The sequence below is a fragment of the Rattus norvegicus genome, chromosome 19 (genome assembly GCF_021556685.1).
Source record: "Rattus norvegicus strain SHRSP/BbbUtx chromosome 19, alternate assembly SHRSP_T2T, whole genome shotgun sequence".
Taxonomy (NCBI): domain Eukaryota; kingdom Metazoa; phylum Chordata; class Mammalia; order Rodentia; family Muridae; genus Rattus; species Rattus norvegicus.
This window is the reverse complement of record NC_141552.1, coordinates 40,012,367-40,024,613: the sequence shown is the minus strand read 5'-3', so window position 1 is coordinate 40,024,613 and position 12,247 is coordinate 40,012,367. Positions and strand designations below refer to the sequence as shown.

At 44.1% G+C, this 12,247-nt stretch overlaps 1 protein-coding gene and 1 long non-coding RNA gene across 2 annotated transcripts in view; one reads left to right on the top strand and one right to left on the bottom strand.

Annotated features, from left to right (window-relative positions):
* The window catches only part of Tbc1d9 (TBC1 domain family member 9), a 101,106-nt gene that overhangs the window by 52,697 nt on the left and 36,162 nt on the right, over positions 1–12,247 (top strand). The window contains 3 exon segments of the mRNA NM_001415072.1: positions 1,827–1,945; positions 10,826–11,054; positions 11,459–11,720. Of these exon segments, the coding sequence (NP_001402001.1) occupies positions 1,827–1,945; positions 10,826–11,054; positions 11,459–11,720 (610 nt within the window).
* LOC134483334 (uncharacterized) lies at positions 194–7,096 on the bottom strand. Its single transcript, XR_015644055.1, has 2 exons — positions 6,955–7,096; positions 194–2,008 (listed from the first exon to the last, which is right to left on the bottom strand). It is a non-coding gene; the product is annotated as an uncharacterized LOC134483334 (long non-coding RNA).

Sequence of the window (12,247 nt, the reverse complement as noted above, 5' to 3'; positions counted from 1 at the left end):
CTGAATCTGGCCATGCCAAGAAGCACAGATGGACCTGTGGGATGGCGGGCACTTGGTTGGCTCTCGCCCTGCAAGGTGTCCTTGATACTAGAGCATCTCCAGCTCATGGGATGAGTGACCTCAACAAAGAAGGGTTCAGGTTTTCAGTGAGAAATTCATGCAATTTTAAGAAATGACCACAGAAGCCCGGGGGTTTGTTTTAAACATTTTTTAAAGAAAAATTTACATTATTTTAATCTATTACTGCAAAGGGCTAGAAATCCTCTGTCAATGCACTTTGTGTTTGAACGAGTTTCCTGCTCTCTAATCTGTGTCTGAAACACGCCCTTTCCCACAGGGCTGGTCTGAGGTGGGAAAGAGGTGCCGTTGTTGTACATAGCTGTCCATTTCACATGTAGCGAATTTGAGGTGGACTCAAAGAACTGTTTAAACATAGCCAAGTGATGGTAGCCAAGTGGAGGGCCCCAGGTTAAGTTCCAGACATTGCCGCAGCGTTGCATGGTTACATGGGCTGGCCCTTGGTCCAGAGCCACGGGAAATACCTATGATGCAGAAGGTCTGTTTTTAGGGTCTCACACAACTGCTCTGCTGACACCCCTTCTCATTCCCGTTTATGAGAGCATCACTTTTACCATTTCACCGTTTACCGAAATCCTTGCCACTGGACACCTGCCTCAGCCCCATGTAAGCATCTGTTTCCAGCCATTTTGGTAATCTAGTCCTAAATTAAAAGAACGTGAACTTGGATTCCCTTTTCTTTTTTGCTTTTCCTCAAACAGTGGCCCTGAAGTCCCTTGAGCACGCCTATCAGCAGTCAAGGATACTTTAGTCTGGAGACCAGAGATCTGAGTGCAATGGCAGATAACACCCGCATCCCTCACCTTTCTTTGTTAGAAATCACTCGCGATATCTTGAATTCCTTGTGACAAAGAACGGAGAAAACGGACGCTCTTGAGATCTCAATTAAAAGATAACTTGGGATCGTAGGCAACACCCAAAGGATCAGTGAAACCGCAGGCTCTCTCCTCAATATGGAGAGAGGAAGCACACGTTATCGAGATGTGTAACTGTGGGCAGTTAGTTTATCTATAAAGCTCCCCCTCCCCATAAGATCACGATAAAATGAATTTATTCTCGCATTGCCTAACCTCATCCTGACACTCATCTTGTTAAGCCCTGCAGGATAGTTGCATATGTTACAAGGCTAGGATGGCTTAGTAAAAGATTTCCAAGTGAGGTGACATGTGTTTCTTAGCAACTGATAGAAATGTGGTGACTAGGTTGGAAGCCACAAGTATGACCTCATCTCTGTGTTTCGAAGCAGCTGATAGGGAGGGGTGGCTGCTGTCCTCCGGCCACCGGTCCATTTTCACATCTCATTCATAATTGAGCAAGACTCATTATATGAGATGGTTCTATATCTCCACGGGCACACTGCGGATCATGGGTGGAAAGCTCACATTGGGACAAAATCTATGTCACCCTGTAAATTGCACTCTAGAAGAGAGAAGAAAAGAGCTAAATTCCAAGCTCCTAAAGGTCCAAGCAGTATATGAACCTATGTCATATACTGGCCCATGTCAACTCTGAATCAGTCTCAGTTTCTGGACTGACCTCATTCAAATAATCTAGAACACAGTCCTTGCTCTTGGGTGTCCTTGTGTCTGTTGTCTTGTGCATCTCTTCTCCGGAGGATTAAAGTCAGAACTCCAGGAATGATGAACAGTCTCCCGGGCTGGTGTTGAAAGCTGGTGAAGGAAGTTTGGTTCTTAATGTGTTTCACAAGAAACTTGACATCTGTTGCTGTGCTCTGTGCGTCCATGCAGGTGGTTCCAGGAAGGAGGTTACCGAGCACTGGGAATGGCTCGAGCAGAATCTACTGCAGACGCTCTCCATCTTTGAGAACGAGAATGATGTCACCACATTTGTAAGAGGAAAAATACAGGTAGTGTCTTCTTTGTTCTGGATGAATATTATTGAAATACGTAGTATGCATGTGTAAAAATTCCTGAAGGATTAAAAAAAATTCTTAAACAGACCAAAGCCTTTTAATTAGAAAATATCTAAAATTTACAGAAATATTGCAAAAATAAGAACTATATATAACCCACCTGTGTCCCCTTTGCTCAGACTTAGCTAACATTTCAGCCCACTTGCTTAGGATTTTTTAAAATTTATCTATTTTAAATATATATATGTATATATATATATATATATATATATATATATATATATATATATATTTTACGTATGTGAGTACACTGCAGCTGTCTTCAGACACACCAGAAAAAGGCATCGGGTCCCATTACCAATGGTTGTGAGCCTCCATGTGGTTGCTGGGATTTGAACTCAGGACCTCTGGAAGAGCAGTCAGTACTCTTAACCACTGAGCCATCTCTCCAGCCCCATGCTTAGGATTCTTAAGGCTAACATTTGAGAGGAGCTTCCTCTGAAATCCTTTGGTGTGTGTTTTCCAATAGTGATACTTGATGAGAAAAAAAACTAACTGAACATTATTTAGCAACGACTATAACTGTATCATTATTACATTGCTTTAATGTTTAGCATGTATTATAATTTTAAAATAGAATTATTTGTCTTATGCATATGAGTGTCTTGTTTGCATGTGCGTACGTGCACCATGTGTGTGCCTGATGCCCTCTAAGGTCAAAAGAGAGCACTAGAGTCCCTGGAGCTGGAGTTCCAGATGCTTATGAGCTCCCATGTGAGTGCTAAGAACCGGGGTTGGGGATTTAGCTCAGTGGTAGAGAGCGCTTGCCTACCAAGCACAAGGCCCTGGGTTCGGTCCTCAGCTCCGGAAAAAAAAAAAAGTGCTAAGAACCAAACTGGGTCTTCTGCAAGAGCAGATGCTCTTAACCACTGAGCCATTCCCCTAGTCCCATATAGTCTAATCTAAACGGGCTTGAGTGGACCCTTCATAGCTTTGGTGGGGTTTTTTTCTGTCTAGGAGGGAATTGAATTTAGCTTGTATTTCTTTAATCTCCTTCAGTCTGGAACATTTCCACAGCCTTGCCTTATGTCTCATGACATTAATGTTAAAGTGTGTGCACTTCTGGTTTTCATAGACGGATATCATGTCATTTGAGGTTCTGTCAGATGTCTCTCTGTGATCAGATTCAAGTTTGCCTTCCTAGACTAGCGACGTTGTGTCCTCCTCAGCCTGTTGTGTCCTCCTCAGCCTGTTGTGTCCTCCTCAGCCTGTTGTGTCCTGTAGCACACGCTGCTCACATGCCTCTCACTGGTGTTACACATCCACTCAAAGCATCGTCCACTCTTTCTGCTGTAGAATCCATACATTTATTTATATTTACAAATAATGAAATTTTTACAAGAAATATTTTAAACCACAAATACCCCCTCCCCCTCGTTTTGGTCAAAAGTTCCCTGTCGGTACAGTATCCATTACTGACTTTTAAAAGTCTGAATAGTTTTTCAATGTCCTAGTTTGCCAATGGTGGTTTGATTAAGAAAATTGGCATCAACAGACTACTATTAGCTTAACTATAGACTCTATTTTAACATTATCATTTTTGAAAATTCCACGTCCTTTTTCAAATCACAGACTACCTCAGGATCAGAGGCTTCCTTGTCTCCTTGTTCTTCCTGCTCTCTGTCTTTGGCGTGTGTGCTGAAACCGGTTGGTTCTGCCGCTACCTGTGCTTGGATATTTAGATGCCTTCCAACATTTTGCAACTATAAATTCCATTTATTACTGCTTGAATCTGCGTTTGCACACGACAGAGATTCTATCTTTAGGGTGAACTGCTAGATGGAAGGGTAAATGTGTGTGCTGTCTTCCTAAGTATTCAGTTCCCCTCGGGGTGCAGAATCATTTTATGGACCCATTGGTGTGTGTGCCAGCACCATCTTCCCCACAGCAACTCCAGTAGTGTAGAGTCTCTAGCTTTCAGCTTCCGCCGCCTTACAGGGGAGGAAGGTGGCTTACCTGGTGGCTGACATCTTTGTACAAGAACATGGGCTGTCCTTCCCATGGTTAAGGAACACAGTTCGCTTCCATACACTGCTGTGTGCATTTCCTCTTCCTCTTTCATAGATTTTGGGGTAGTGCTTTTCTTGAATTTGTATGTTGTGTGCACACGCACTCGCACATGCGCGCGCATGCTTGTGTACACTTCTGTACAGACCAGAGGATATTTCGGGGTCATTCCTCAAGTGCTGTCTACCTCTTTTGGTTTGCTTGCTTTTGTTTTTTATTTGTTTGTTTGTTTGTTTGTTTATTTATTTTTGGAGTTCAGGACCAAACCCAGGGCCTTGCACTTGCTAGGCAAGCACTCTACCATTGAGCTAAATCCCCAACCCTGCTTTTGTTTTTTAAAGACAAAATCTGTCTCAGGCCTGGGACCTGGATGTGCACTAAGCTGCTGGCCTTCAAGCTTCAGGGATCCACCTGTCTTGTCTCCACAGCCCCGGGGATCGCGGGCTGCTCCATGCTCAGCTTTGCCTCACTGGGTTTTAGGGGATGAGTTTAGGCCCTTGTTCCTGCAAGGCTAGCGCCTTACCACATGAGCTATCTTCCCAGCCCTGTATTTTAATGCAAAAATTATTATCGGAAGGCCGTTTGCTTTTTTGGTGGCACACACGCGTTGTAGCCGTTGGCCAGCAAACTTTGCTCACCACAATTTCTGTCATGCAAAGGTTGTAAGGTGACTTTTTTTTTGTCTGTCAGGAGAGGCTCTAAATGATCAATTCTTTCTGTCTTAGCAAGTGTGTTTTGAGACATGTTTAAAACAAAAACAAAAACAAAACAAAAACAAAAAACCTTTTTAGACCCAAAGTAAGGAGGATTCCAGGAATTGGTCTGACAGAATACTACTGGTAGAATGGTCTGTGTTCTCTTTCTTCTGTTTGACTAACCTCTTCCACCAGCACATAATAATGGAAGCAGGGTCTGAGGCGTTTGAAGCGAGGAGCTGATTGGACAACTCTGACAATAGACCGAGGAAAGCACAGACAGTCACCACAGCCTGATTCTCACGCTCAGCCTCCCTCAGAAGGAATGCACGTTCTCTGTTTAAGACTCCCTATCAGGGGGGTTGGGGACTTAGCTCAGAGGTAGAGCACTTGCCTAGCAACCACAAGGCCCCGGGTTCAGTCCTCAGCTCCGGAAAAAGAAAAAGAAAAAAAAAAAAAAAGAAAGAAAGAAAAAAAAAAGAGATTCCCTATCAGAGACTAGAAGAAACGTAGGAAAGGGATGGGATAATGCATTGGTAATGCCCAGTTAGAGGTTGCGTGCGTGCGTGCGTGCATGCATGCATACGTACGTGCGTAGGGGGGTGCGAGCGAGATGAACTCAATGTTTCTATGTATACTCGTGCATGTGAATATAGCGATCAGGAGAGTTTCTAATTATATCACATATGGGGGCCTGGATGAAAAAGTGCAGCCAGCAGACATGGAGCAGCATGGGTAACCAGCCTTGTCTCCAAGACTGTCATCTCCTGTTAATGCAAAGCAACAGAGGTAGAGGAAGCTTCTGAGGGACAGTAGTTAGATAACAAATGAAGGAAGGAAGGGCAAATTATGTCAAATAGTTTTCCTTCACACTACATTAAAAGTGTCAGGTTTATTTCCCCTGAAACCGTTTGTGAGGGGGAATTCCCACTAAGGCAGTTATGTGTGAAAGAATGTCATTTGTGTGTAAATGAATGGCTTACTGCTTCACAAATTGCCCAGTAATCAAGGGAACCAGCGGGCTTATTTGTTATGAGATCTAATTAACTTTATAAATTATACAGGCAATGACTATGCAGGGAACGGGAATTCAAGTGCCATCCAGAGCATTTTGTATGGGGCCTCCTGGATGTTCACCATGTTGGTCATAATCCTCTGCTCCTTTTGTTGCTTGACCCGCATCCAGCATGGCTACACTAACAGAATATAACTACATAACTGACTTTGCTTTGCCCTCCTAGAAGTTACCTCTGTTCCTAAATTAACAGGGGATGACCAGACACATGACTTTTTGCCACAAATTTTATTTCTCCATTCTCCTTTGGGATAGAGATTAATAGACTAAATTTTAAAAAATCTTACTAGTTCAATATTTTAACAGACCTTAAGTATATGCTGTTACACCAGAATATGCTTGCTTTCTTGATTACGATTTTATACAGACTTACTTTATCATTTTAATAATTTTCTCAGCCACCTGCTGTGGGTCGAGAACAGAACCTGAGCCCTCCTTCCAGCCTTCTGTTGAAATTGCCTGGAAGTTTAACATCTTAATGTTTTCGTCTCCGATGATGAAGCTAAATATTTCATTGTTGTTTACCAAGTTTTGTTTGTTTTATGTGGATTTGTTTTGTTTCACTTTGAGACTAGGTCTGTAGTCCTGAATGTCTGGAACTCACTATGTAGACAAGGCTGGTCTTGAACTCACAGAGATCTGTCTCTGCCTTGTAAGTGCTGAGATTAAAGTAGACACAATGTCTAGCCCTTGGTTTACCAAGCTAATTTCACTTTTTAAATACAACTTTTACATATTTAAATTGACATTGGACATCTAACATGTCAGATGTATCAAATTTCTGATGTTGTGAGGAGCTGTTGTGAATCAGAGTGGTTTATTTTAGATTAAGTAGACCCCATAGGGATTAGAGGAGAGAAATATTCCACCCCTGTGCCCCATTGACCTGGGCTCCTGACTGAACACTCACACAAAAGCCAAGGAAGACCTCAGCATTCCAGACTGTCTTTTCCTAAGGCAGGGAATGGCTCTGTGGGAGCCATTGATTTGGTCTGTTAGAAAATGTACATTAGACCTTATCACGTTTACAGCTACCATTTTTTTTCTTTTTAGTTTCTTACATTCATAAGTCTATTCAAACTTTAAAACATTTTTAAGTTTAAGTGAACCTTCTAGATGTTGGTATTTAGCATCGAGTTTTTGTAACCAAGATTATGGGGCCTTACCTGTGGCCTGATGTACCTCACTTAGTTTTAATGCTCTCCCCATTCTGACTTTGGTCTAGAACAACAGATATAAGCCCACTTGAGGTTTCCCTGATGATTCCAGGCCACAGTGGTTGCCTAGGAAACCCTGATGCTGCTTCCTATTGCTGTATCGTTCTCGTTCTCTTAGCTGTATTTTTGGGGGTGGGGGGTTGGAAACAGTTTAACTCTGTAGCACAGGCTGACCCAGAAGTTACTATGTATCCCAGGCTGGCCTCATCAAGATCCTTCTGAACTCTTCTCAGCCAGTAATCCAGTATCATTGGGGTGCCTCTGGTTGTCTGATGTCCCTCATGTAACGTTCTACTATGTTCATTCCCAGAATAACCCAGGTCCACATCCTTGGCCTGGCTGGAGCTCCACATCTCTGTTTTCTCAGAGGGTTAGTAGCAGAGGAAAGCAATCTTATTTTTGTCTCCCAGGGAAAATGGTTGCTACTTCTGATGTCAGTCATAAAACTACCCTGGGTGGTGACAGAGTCCTCAACTGAAAACTTTGTATGAAACATGGCAGATTACACAATCCATAACTGGTATCATACAATAAAAAAACAAAATATGACTCTGTAAGATATGCTCAGATATATTCTAATTTGTGAAGACAACATATTCTCCTCTAAGAATATTATACTGAATACCCTTTCGATGTTAGGTATTGGTAAAATGCTCAAGACGCTAGAGTTAGCATTGGAACTTTTATTTAATGGTTGATGTATATCATCTCTATATACGATATAAATACAAACAGAATCTGCCCGTCGATGTCAACGGAAAGAGTGTGGAACTGAGAACGTTTAGATGGAATTGAGTGTTGCTTGGTTTCACAGAGCGGGGAAGGCTGCCCTGGGAGGTAATGGTCAGGGAACGGTCCTAAGGCGTAGTGGATTCAGCAGAGGCTTAGGTAGGAATGTTATCAAGTCTCTGTTTCAGGAAAACCTGAATGCAAGAGAATCTTGACAGGAAGCCACTGTGATAGTTCTGCCCTGTGTTGAGTGTCTAGGTAGAATAGATTCTGAAGGTAGACTAGATTAAAGATGAGGGGGGCGGTTGTGTTCACATGGGGATTCCACTGTTGGCTGTTTGCTGTGTGTCCAAGATGTTCAGTCACTTGAATGGTAATGGTGACTTTTGGAAGACTGAGGCTTTCCCTTCAGTCACCATCACTCATGGCCACCGCTGCAGGCCACAAGGTGTGGCAATGACCAGGGCCACAGAGGAGAAGGTGAGAGTTAAAAGGACACATGTAGGCCCAGAGGTTCCCTTGGGCTGGCTGGGGCAGAATTCCCATGGGAAATTACTCAGATACTGCACAAGGAAGGAAAAAGTTACAGTGTCAGTTGGATTCAAACTGAATTTGACCCAGTATTTGTGCTGTGACAGGAGTGGTGAACTACTCGGGTTATGGATAATAAATGATGTAGTCAAATTGGTTTTTTAATCAGTTTTGTTTTGTGAATATGCCAGTGTGTGTCCTATGCACCATATGTGTACCTGATGTGTGTGGAGACCAGAGGGGGAAGCTGGGTCCCCTGGGATGACAGTTACGAATACTTGTGGTTCACCATGAAGGGTCTGGGAATCAAACCCCGGCCATCTGCAACACAAGTGCTCTTCACTGCTGAGCTATGGCTCGAGTTTCCAAAGTCAGCTTCCTTGGTGGTGTATGCACCATGAGGGACACACACACACACACACACACACACACACACACACACACACACACATACACACACACACCACCTGTGAGTAGGGTGCATGTGTAGGGATGCATGCATGTGTGGAAGCAGCACAGGGTCATGCTACCTATGCCCCTCAATTGCTCTCCACCTAATTTTTTGAAACAACATCTTCCACAGAAATCTGGAGCTCTGTGATTCCAGTAGGCAGGTTGACCCTAAAGCAGCACGATCTTCCTGTCGCCCCATCATTTCAGCAGGAATGGCTTTCACAGCTTGTTTCCACGTAGGTTCTGGGCAGTCAAATTCAGGTCCTTGTAGGTCCTCATGTTTGCTCAGTGACCACTGTGCTAACTGCCCTAGATAGCCACCCAACGCCCCCCCTCAACACACACACACACACACACACCAGGACCACAACCAAATTTGTCTTAAGAAGATGTCTGAGGGACTCCAGGCTGTGCCGAAGGAATGTGAACCTGACAGAACCCAAAGGCCGGGAATTAGATAATAAGGATCCTGTTAAGTTTTCTTTTTTTATCCTAAGGATGCCGAAGGGCTCAGTTCTGTCTAGGAAAATCCCAGGGTTTTCCCAAGTTCACACAGGTGCAAGTGGCACCCTGGGACCTGAACCCACAGCTGCCCTGCCCCGAAGCTTAGGCCTTTCCAGTGAGAGTGACATCAGAGAAACCGACGCTTGGGTGTGAAAACCCACACACATATGTGCACTGTCACGAATGCCATAGTGCCCCTGTGGAAGTTGGAGGACAACTTCCCTCTACCATGTGTATCCTGGGGCTTGAACTCAGGTAATCCGATTTGGCAGCAAGTGCCTGTAGCCACCAAGCCATTCCTCCCGCTTCTTCTCCACAGGGATGCACAAAGACAATCTTCAGGAAACTACAGAGGATCTGGCTAACAACAAAATGGCTTCTCAGACTACCAGATGATTCAATAACAGATTAGACCAGTGTCTTAGGGTTTTACTGCTCTGAAGACACCATGTCCACGGCATCTCATATAATAAGGACAACACTTAATTGGGGCTGGCTTACAGGTTCAGAGGTTCAGTCCATTCTCATCCTGGTGGGAAGCTTGGTAGTGTCCGGGTAGGCAGGGCGCTGCAGAGTTCTGCAGTTTAACAGGAAGGCAGCTAGGAGCAGACTGTCCTCAGGCAGCTAGGAGGAGGGTCTCAAAGCCCACCCCATGGTGACACACTTCCTCCAAAAAGGCCATACCCACTCCAACAAGACCATACCTCCCTAGTGCCACTCCCTAGGCCAAGCACATTCAAACTACAACTAGTCGCTTGCTATGCAAATATTTTACCTCCAGGGCAGCTGTCAAAGAATCTTGAGTCTAAGTTCCATCCTCACTTGCCTTTATAACTCCTCGGGCACTGGGTCTCGGGACAGACGTCCCTCAGTGACATATATATCCAGCCTCACCCCCCCCCCCCCGGCCTTCTATGGTGAATTGTTGTTTTTTATTTTGTTTGGAAGGTTTTGTTGGGTTTTTTTGTTTGTTTTTGAGAAAGCTAGAAGTTGACTCTGTCTTGATACGCTAGTAAAAATTAAGCAGCGAGATGCTTATATTTCCTTATTTTAAAATAAACCGTGTGCGGCGATGTGTTTTTTTTTTTTTTTTTTTGGTTTTTTTGGTTTTTTTTGTTTTTTGTTTTTTGGTTTTTGTTTTTTGGTTTTTTTTTTTTTTTGGTTCTTTTTTTTCCGGAGCTGGGGACCGAACCCAGGGCCTTGCGCTTCCTAGGCAAGCGCTCTACCACTGAGCTAAATCCCCAACCCCCCTTATTTTAAAATAAAACAGCTTCATTTCTTGTGAACATAAACTAACGAGTAACAATGGTCATGCGATAAAATCCTTTGATGACCTTTTAGTACACAAACACCACTGGTTAGTCGGCTGGGCATGGAGGCTCTTAGGAGGTAGACGCAGGAGGATCCCAATGAATCGAAAGCCAAGCTGGACTGCAGAGTTGGGTTCCAGACCAAGCTGGAACTAGGGAGGAGCCCAGAGTCTGATGGGTTGGTTGCCTTTGAAGAGAATCAATCCTTAAAACAAATCTGGTCTTAGGAAGTATTTCCTTCCAGTATGTTCAGTGCAGGCATAACCCCATCTGTTTGCTTTGTCTCCAATTAGGGCATCATTGCAGAATACAACAAGATCAACGATGTAAAAGAAGATGAGGACACAGAGAAGTTTAAAGAGGCCATCGTGAAGTTCCATAGACTGTTTGGGATGCCCGAGGAAGAGAAACTCGTCAACTATTACTCCTGTAGCTACTGGAAGGGGAAGGTCCCCCGGCAGGGCTGGATGTACTTAAGCATCAACCACCTGTGTTTTTCCTCCTTCCTGATGGGGAGGGAAGGTGAGTGGTCTGTCAGTGGGAACCTTCATCGAGGTTTTCCCTGAGCTCGTAAACCAAATCAGAATAGCAAAACCAGGTATGTAGAGGTGAGTCAAGACTGTTTCCTGACTATTTAATGAGTGAACTCAATTAGGTCCAGTTCAGCAACTGTAAGCAACTTGACAGCAATTCCTTGAGTACTAGAGGTTCACTAAAGAAATACTTGTTTCAGTAGACTTGACTTCAAGTCTAATAATTCTGATCCCAGAGTTCAGTTAATACAAGTTATAACTACCAATGTGACAATAAAGACAGGGTCGGGAGCGCAAAAGAGTGGGGCAGGTTGTGGGGCAGGGCTGTGTGAGCTTATCGCATCTGAAAGACACTTTGCTAAGTACTGACCTACCCTTGTTGCCTGTGCTCAGCCAAGCTGGTGATCCGGTGGGTGGACATCACTCAGCTGGAGAAGAACGCCACGTTGCTTCTGCCGGATATGATCAAAGTGAACACACGGTCCAGTGAGCATTTCTTCTCTGTGTTCCTCAACATCAATGAGACATTCAAGCTGATGGAACAGCTTGCCAACATAGCCATGAGGCAGCTCTTGGACAATGAAGGATTTGAACAAGACCGGTCCCTGCCAAAACTCAAGAAGAAATCACCCAAGAAAGTGTCTGCTCTGAAACGGTGGGTGAGAGAACCTTTAGAACTCAGGAATGGAAATCCTTTTAATTCACTTGCCTCACTTCCAGATCCTCAGTGCTTTCCTGAGTGTAGTAAGATTGCTGAGCCTGGAAGTCTTGTTTACTTCCTGGGTCCTGTATGTTTTGTTTACTTCCTGAGCCTTAGGAGTCTTCTTCCTCCCTCTGGATGTTGCAGTTTAAGGGAAAGTGGCTATAACCCCCTACCCTCCCAAAAAAAGGGCTCTGATAGGAAAACTTTGTTGGGGAGGGTAGGTACCATAATGAAGAAGTCTAAGGATAAAGCATAAGAAAGAAGTTTTCAAATAAGATCTTTGTAGGACATGAAGTATGCTGTTGCATGATGTATGATGATATGTGCAGCTCCAGAGCTGAGGAGACAGTCAGAGCAGAGGCAGGCTGCAGGCTCTTCTGCATTTACTGTCTGTGGGGAACAAAGCCAAGGGTCAAGCTAGACCTTCAGTGGAGCACAGGTGGGATAGAGAGTTCTGAGCAGGAGAAGGGCACCGCCAG